Below are 8,923 nucleotides of genomic sequence, written 5' to 3' on the forward strand. Positions count from 1 at the left end.
TAATTTGGTTCTATGCTTTTTCAAATGATTAATGAATATGCTAAGTAATAGGATGTAATGTCAAAAAAATGGTTGTCTAATAAAATTTAATTAGCTAATATTTATTTCATTTTCCTCACTGACAGATTATTTTTCAAATGATTAATTTATTTTCATATTTTATAAATTGCACTTTCTTCTTCCGTCCATTTGTAAAATGTGTCCAACTCATTTTCTTACTTCAAATAAGCTCTCTAAAGAATATTTTCATATGTAATCATCAATGAAACTAAGGCTCTATTTTACTACTTTGAAGATGCCCTAATTGCATTATGATCTCTTTTGGTTGAATGAAGGCTTTTTCAATTTTATTAATCTTTCAATGTAGGTATTTTCTTACCTAATCAATGTTGTTATCTTTAAAATTAATTTCATTCTATTCCAATACTTATATAAAAATTTATTATATTTGTTACTTTCCTTGAATTTTATTTACTTTTTTTTTGTTTGTTTATTAAAAAAAATTCAAAATATAAGTGTTTATGAAGTTTAAGTATTCATCTAAAATTTTATTCAACATATTGTAACTTAGTTTTTCACTACATATTTTAGTTAAAAACACTCCAAAAATCCAAAATAAAATGTTTTAAGAGGTTCAAATTACTTATGAAATACCATAAATTGAATCTCATGTCAATATAATCAAACCAAGTTGTAGAGGCAAACATAATATAACTATTTTCTTTTTTTAATATATAAATTTGTTTCTCTAATCTCAATAAAAATTATTTTGTATTTCAAATTATTTATGAATATGAATTTTACATTTTATTTTTATTTTTTAAATGTAATCTAAATAAAAAGTATAGCAAGAAATGTTTGGAAAAGTATATACTCACACTTGCATTCATCTATGTATAGTTTTATTGACTATATTATGATACTTTGATAATAGACTTTAAGGTATCTCTTTAAATCTTTATTTTTTATTTTTTTTAAAGTAAATTATTAGTTATAGAAATAGTGAAGGGTTGAAAGAATTGGATATTTCATTGCCAATAAGAGGTCAATGTTGTTTAATAATTTTTCTATATTAACCAAGTTATTAGACTAATACTAGATTTAATGTGGATCCATAAATAAGGCTAGTTGTCCTTAAATTGTATCAAGTTCTAACTTTGTAAATATTTTTGAACATTATAATCATGAATTTTGATTTTTTCTTCAAATAATTCCTAGAATTCTCCTTGTTTCTCTTTATCTTTCTAGCGGTAGGAATTTTAATAGAGTGAGATGAGATCCATTTTGCAAATTTTTGAATGCTTCAGTTGGGCTATTTGGTGCCAATCTCCCATTTTGATATAATCAATTTATAGTTCTTAGAAATACATATTTCCATTAGTCATAATTTGATCAAAGTGTAGTATAATCTTATCCAAAAATTAATACCATGCAAATCATACAACTTATATCTCCATAGTGAAAACTAATTCTTATAAAATAGGAAAAAGCATCTTTACTTGGAATAAATTGAAAAAATCTTCATGAGAATTTACAAACTAGATCATGTTAATTTTTTCCCATTTCTCATGAATCATTAAACCAAATCATGTTTGGTTGTGTTTTACTCTATTCTAAAGCTTTTTAAAGTGAGACTCTATCTCTATAGAGCTCTTCTTTACTTTATCATTCTTAGATAATCCATACTATGATTTTACAAATGAAAACTAGAAAAGCTTGTTGTACCAAGTTCTGCAAGAGTATCTTAGATCTAAGTGAATGTTAATGTTCTTACTTAAACAAGTTGTCTTTTTGGAAGTTTAGGAGTTGGATTTGAAACATTATTTTGACTCAAAATATAACAAGAAAATTCCTCACTTAAGGGTGATTTATAGTAATGTTTAATGTTAATCTTTATAGAAGCTACCTAAGTTAGAAAATTTATAATATAGATAGATTTAATCTTGGTCTCTTTTAGAGAATATTAACTCTTCCATGTATTGCCACCACATAGAGGAAGCAATCAAGACATAAACTTCTTGGATACATGGAATCAATTCTTTGAGGGATCTAATAATTAATATTGTCATACAATGCAAAATTTGATTATTTGTTGATTTCATTGATTGATGAGTTCATTTAAATCCTACCTAGTTGCTTGAGTTTGATTTTCAAGATATATATGTTGTTTCTTAAAAGTAAGAAGATCTTGACAATTTTAGTAACAAGTATTCATATGTTATGAATGGTGGAATTATTTCTCTTCTTTGAGATTTGATGAAGTTAGAGATGGTCTACTTCTTGCTTCATCATTTGAAAGAATCATGATTTATTCAAAACTATTTCATAAATTCACTTCTTTAAGAAGATGAATCTTAATATTAAATAGTACTAGTACAAAATATAGAGTGATCTTAAGAAGATTTCATATTATACCATTATTGTAGATCCTTGATTAACAAATTGATCCACTTATTATCTAGGATTTAATTATTGCTTCAAAATACTATTAAATTAACAAATTTAATATACTTCACTAATGAACAAAAATATATAACCATTAATTTATTTAGGAACATATGTGTGTGTATAGGGACACATACACACACAAATATTTATCTTATTTAAATTAATGAAAACCAATAGAGTTGACTACACTGTTGAATTTTATCTTTGTATAAATTCTTAATAAAACAAGTAACATATAATCATTTTATATCATGTATCAAATTTCACCAAATAACTTCTCTTTATCCTTGGAGGAAAAAAACCATAGTAATCATCGTCATTATGATTTGAAAAAGAAATGACATCTAAAATCTATCCCTGATAATAATTTACTTCAAAATTTAACTCAATTCTATAAAACAAAAATATCATGTCATAATTATTTTTTCATTGCATAAATCATAAAAATCTATAGATCATTGTGAAATTTAATTTAATTCTAATTAGTATTAGAAACAAAAGAAGGTTCACTAGAAGGAAAGAGCCAACATCACAATGGTAAATCATGAATGTCTTATCTCAAAGGTATTGGGTTTGATTTTATTTGAGCTTAGTAAAAAATAATTAAATTAATAACAAAAAATAATAATAACTAATATTGGCTTCAGCCTCTTACCAATAAGAAAAAAAAGTTCACTAGTTATAGAGACGGTATAGTACCATTTAAATAATATCTTTTAGGGTGCAAAATCATAAAATGTAAGAAATATATTTATTAGTGATAATTATTTATAAGGTAAATTTATTTATATCAAAATTTATAAAAAAAAGTGAATATCAATGTATACAAACATGCATTAAAAAAATCAAAAAATATTACAAACTATCTACATACAATAATATATACATCTCATAGGGAAAAATATAATGAAACATAGATTTGTGTTAGGTTTAGTTATGATGCTATAAATTTAGTGCATAATTTATCTAAACATAATGATTGAGGAAAAGACCAAACACTAATAATAATGACTTCATCTTGACTAAAATAAAATTGCATTCTATAGGGAACATGATTAATTTGATGATAATTAAAAAAATATTTTGTATTCTTTAAATAGGGCCTATTATAGTACTTTGACCAAACAATAAAAATTAGTTTTAACAAACTCACCACCCCAAAAGAAAATACAGCACAAGATTCATTAATGTGTTTGAGAGTATGCAATAGGTACTCCATAATTAAAATTTGTTTTCAAGGTACTATTTTGTTTTGTAATTAAAAACTAATAGTAGTGTATACTACAATTAATTTAATGAATCTAAAGGTGTTTCCTCATATGTATGGTCATATTCATTATCTTTATCTCATTTTTTGATGGATAATGAGCCAAAGACGAGATTGAATATTTTTCTATGTTTAGGTTAATTAATATTATTTTTGGAGGTCAAGTAGACTCGAACCTAAGACCTCCCAGATGAAAGGCTCATAACTTACTATAGTGTTGTTGCCTATTTATTGTACATTTATTCATTTAAGTCATTTTTAATTTTACATTTTTGAACTGTTAGATATCAGCCAAAAAAAGAATGAGAGGTTGAACCCAAGTAACAAATAGGTTGAGCAATCAGCCAAAGGTAACCTCCTCGTTGTCTATCCTATACCATCTTTACGCTTGAAAAATCAGAATATGTCTACAGCATGATTAATAGTACTATCATATCTTAGACTAATATCTATAAAATACTGTAAAATGTAATAGCAAGTCCTATACAAAATGTTTATCTTAATCAACATAATCTTGAAAGCTAAGATCCCATGGTGTATCAACTCAAAGTAGTAAACTTTAAAAATTACACATACAATCCACCTGAACCGGGGCTAATTTCCTTCTTCTTGCCCTTTCTTGTCCTCCTCCTTTTCCTCGGCATTATATTTCATGCACTATTATGGAGGATAGCTCTCACTATGGTGCTTTCCATAATGACCAAACCATTAAAATTTAGTTTAAACCAAGATGGAGGAGGTAGGAGCCATACCGTCTTCTTTCTAGAAAGGACAATAGAATTTTCAAATTGTTCCATGATTGATTCAACATTTCGCATCATAGCCCATTTCATGTCTATACCACCTGTGGGATTCTGGGGGTGTTTCTAACTCCATATCCCACTGCATTCTTTTATGAGCCTAATAACCTAATGGGCCACCCCCACACTATTATTGGCTAGTTCTCTGAAGATCCTATTGTTCCTTTCCTTCTAGATATGCCAAGTAACATATGGGAGGATAATCAACAATAAGTTTTAAAGATAAGGATGCAATGCCAGCCCATTCTAATGAAAAAATTGTTTCAATTCATTCTCCATACATCATCAAACCTCCCATAGGGTGAGAAATTCCCTCCACACAACTACACAGAAAGGGTGCAGTCGATAAGTAAGTGTGGAATAGATTCCCCATCTTTAAGATAGAAAATACAATAGCTAACAAGTTGGCACCCTCTATGTGTTAGGTTATCAATAGTGAGGATCCATCCGTGCAAAGTTTCCCACCAGAAGAAGTTTATCTTTGGTAGGACCCAATGATGCCAAGATTTTTTCCAATTATCCTGGGAAACCATCTCCCTCATGCAGCATAGATAAGAAGAATCAACTATAAACTCTTCTAAGGGTGTGAGTTTCCACACCAAGGAGTCCTCAACTAGATTGAGGGGAATCCTATAGATATGAAGACAGTCTTGTAGCTCTCGAGCAATTCCCAAATCTATAGGCTTGAGGTTCTAGAAAGTGACATATTTTCTTTTAGAGGTGATGAACTTTTGAATCTGAGGGCCATACAATCTGGTGCACTTCTCCTATAGTGGTAGGAACTTAATATGCATGAGAGGACTATCATGAATCCATTGATCCTCTTATAAATCAATAGAATTACCATTACCCATAATCTAGTGGCACCCATTTTTCAAGATCTTTCTAGCATTGACCATATTGCTTTAGATCTTGGAACCCTATGAGAGGTCACGTGCCCAAGGGAATTGTTGAGGAGATAATCCCCCATGGTATTTAGCCTTAATTATGTTGCACCAACTGCCTTGAGTGCTCACCAAATTCTAGCCTATTTTGGTTAACAGGGCCTTGTTCAATTTTGTTGTTCCTCTCAAAATTAGACCATCAAGAGATTCTAGTTGAAAAACTTTCTACCAACTAACCAAATCCATTCTTGACTTGTCTTCAGTTCTAGAGAAAAGAACTTCCCTTGGATTTTATCAATAATATCTTTGAGCCTGCCTGGGATTTTCAAAATGAATAGGAAATACATCTAGATGCCTTGCAAGAAGGTGAAGAGAAGCAAGAATTTCCCAGCGTTACTCAAGATTTTCCCTTTCTAGCCCACCATCATTTTTTGGAAGCATTCAACCAGACCATTCAAAAACCGGTTGGGAACTTCCTTAATTGTGAGTGGTAGCCCAAGATAAGTATCTATGAGGGATGCCTCCTAGCAGCCAAGAATACTTGTCACCTTATCTCTCAAGTTGGCAATGGTGTTGAATAAAAATACTTTTATTTTCTAGTAATTTATGCATTGACCAGATACCAATGCATATTGATTTAGGGTGACTTTCCATTCTTTGGCTTCAAGCTTGGAGGAGATTTCTAATAAGAAGGTGTCATCTACAAACTACTATATTATTTTTTGGTGGGCACCAGGAGGCTAGTTTAATTCCCTTGATTTAGTCAAAATTTGTCAAAGACACTAAATTTCTACTTATCACATCCACTATAATAATAAAAAGGTAGGGAGATAGGGGTCACCTTGGGAGGATGATAAAAATTTTCCAGGAGCTATATTGGTAATCACTAAGAAAGTAATAGAGATAATAGTACTTTTTTATAATACTATTAACCTTCTCATTAAAGCCAAGTTTGGAAATAATAGAAAATAGGAATTTATTCTTGACCTTATCATAAGCTTTGGAGATGTCCACTTTAAGAGCCATACCTAGTTTCTTAGGCCTTTCCATAGAATGTATCACCTCATGGGTGGTTATAATCGTGTCAAGAATCTGCCTCCCAAGCATGAAGCCACTTTGAAAGAGGCCAATGAATTTTAATAGGAGAGGCTTGATGTGATTCACCATAACCTTAGGAAGAACATTGTAAATTGTGTTGCAAAGGTTGAGAAGGCTCAAGTCTTCCAATCTCTGAGTGTCCTCCATCTTAGAAATGAGAACAATGAAGGTCCATTTGAGTTCCTTCAACAACTTTCCCATTCTAACAAAGTCATGAGTAGAATGGATGTCATCATACTTAACAATGTCCCAAACTTACTTGAAGAAAGTAGGAAGAAACCCATCCAGACCAAGAGCTTTATATTGATCCACACTAAAAACAACCTTTCTAACTTCCTCTTCTTCGACCTTGCATGTCATCTTTTCATTCATTCAACTATCAATCATGGTTGAAATGACCTCAGAATATTATTTTGTATGTTGTTGTCAACCCAAGCCACTAGGGAGTTATACATTTCCTAGATAGAGGAATCAACTTTATCCCCTATTTGTTCCATTTCAGTGACTTCGTGGTCATTATCATCTATCAAGATATTGGTAGTGTTTCTCTTTTTTCATGTTAAGGTCAATCTCCCCAATTTTTAAGAAGGGTACAATTGGGTGTCGAAGTCTCCTATACATAAATATTTCCCGTGTCTCACAGAATCTACCACAATAGTTAGCTCATTACAATTAACTATTTATTATACTTGTTTATTTTTGTCTTCATTTGTTAAATTGTTGTTTCTTTTATTATAGTTTTAACCATATTAGTTACTTGTTTCTATCACTTCACATTGGTGATGACTACAAAAAATCATTACTTTATTAAAAGGCAGTTTAGTATTTTTTTAATATTTTATCAACATAAACACAAAATTAAGTAAAATTATATAAAGTATATAACAAACAAAAAAATCTGCCATGAAACTAAATAATTGTAATAAGAAAGATGTACTTTTTTAAAAAAATGTCTTACTAGTTAATTAAAAAATATTCTAAATATATATTAAATATGTGCGTTGCCATTAATGATAATAATTATAGTATTTTTTATTAAGGATAACATGATTAAATTGTTGGATATTTAAAACTAATCAAAATATCTTAAAAGACTAAGGAATACAAACAAAAAGGAAAAACAAGCAACATGAGCAGCAATGCATGAATTGCATGGAGGAAAGACAAGAACAACTAACAAATAAACAAATAACAAGTTGAAACTTTAATATTTCTTATAAAGAGAAATCAATAGAGACACCAAGGTATCAAACTTCAATAACCACTTTAAATTACACAACCTAAAAGGAGGGAACACAAGAAGTAATTGACGGATGGTGTGAAAGAGTAAGAGAAGAGAAGAGGGACATACATAAACATCACAGACTAAAGCAAGAGAATTTATTAATGAAGCGTGTGCAAGACAGGTGGGAAAATGGATTGAGAACGAGGATGATGGGGTGATCAGATACAGGCCGCTTAAACATCGCACACTAGACTTAATTCCAATCCTAATTTTTATCTTGAGTGCAATGTTTAAGAATGGCCGATCAGATGAACTGCCAAGTGATGGGCATGAGGCCGAAGTCGTTATCACCACGATGCAAGCCAAGGGCATTCCAAACACTCTCCGAGGCATCCACGATATCATCCTTGCAGGGCTTGACGCACTCGTCTATAACAGTAGACTTCCCTCGCGCACTGATCTTCAACTTGCGGAAACAATTAGAGTTGTGTTCAAAAGTGGCAGGGGGAAGAGCGACCCAATGATCCTTGTTGGAATGGTAGTGACCATCACAAGCAGATGGTCCTCCGCCATCTCCTCCCTTCTCGAAGCTGTTCACAGTCATCCTTCCGTGCTTCTCACTTGCCCCTGTGCACGTCGTCATCATCATTATCATTACGTAGCAAATGAAGAACACCAATTTCACTTTCAATCCCCCCATTCTGATCTCCTCTTCTCTTCTCTCAGAACTCTTCCTCACTATATGCTGACCACCCATACGCTATGCTTCTCTAAATATGTGCCAGAGAATTATATTTCATATCGTACATTGATTGGCGTTACTTATTTTGTACATCTCCACTTCGCTAATCACAATTTTTGCCTTTTCCATTGGCCGGATTCCTGCCTTGAAAGGTTTGGTTTTAGGTAAAGAAACAATTAGACGGAGATAAAATATTCGTCAGTTCTGGCAATCAGTTCTGTGAATATGGAAGCGTCTCTTCCTTTATTTGCTACTGCTGTTTTACGAAGATTTCTATACCTAATATAGTCTTGTAATTTGTCTTCAGATTTACAATCCCGAGATTTGGGTGAAACCTCTCAATAGACCTTGCTCAACTTTGGTTTATAGTTTCAATGTTCTTTTACTTGGAAATTAGTGGTGCATTAGAAGGGATTTTTAAAGAATGGCTAACATTCTCCATATTAATAATCTGATGGT

At 31.0% G+C, this 8,923-nt stretch overlaps 1 protein-coding gene across 1 annotated transcript; it reads right to left on the reverse strand.

Annotated features, from left to right (window-relative positions):
- Window positions 1–8,026: 8,026 nt before the first annotated feature.
- On the reverse strand, window positions 8,027–8,479 carry LOC149560425 (putative ripening-related protein 7). Its single transcript, XM_089827610.1, has one exon. It carries the CDS (start codon window positions 8,477–8,479, stop codon window positions 8,027–8,029), a length of 453 nt encoding a protein of 150 aa, XP_089683736.1.
- Between the last annotated feature and the right edge of the window lie 444 nt (window positions 8,480–8,923).

Source organism: Cupressus sempervirens, chromosome 4 (assembly GCF_028749045.1).
Source record: "Cupressus sempervirens isolate cs-2001-9-10 chromosome 4, ASM2874904v1, whole genome shotgun sequence".
Taxonomy (NCBI): domain Eukaryota; kingdom Viridiplantae; phylum Streptophyta; class Pinopsida; order Cupressales; family Cupressaceae; genus Cupressus; species Cupressus sempervirens.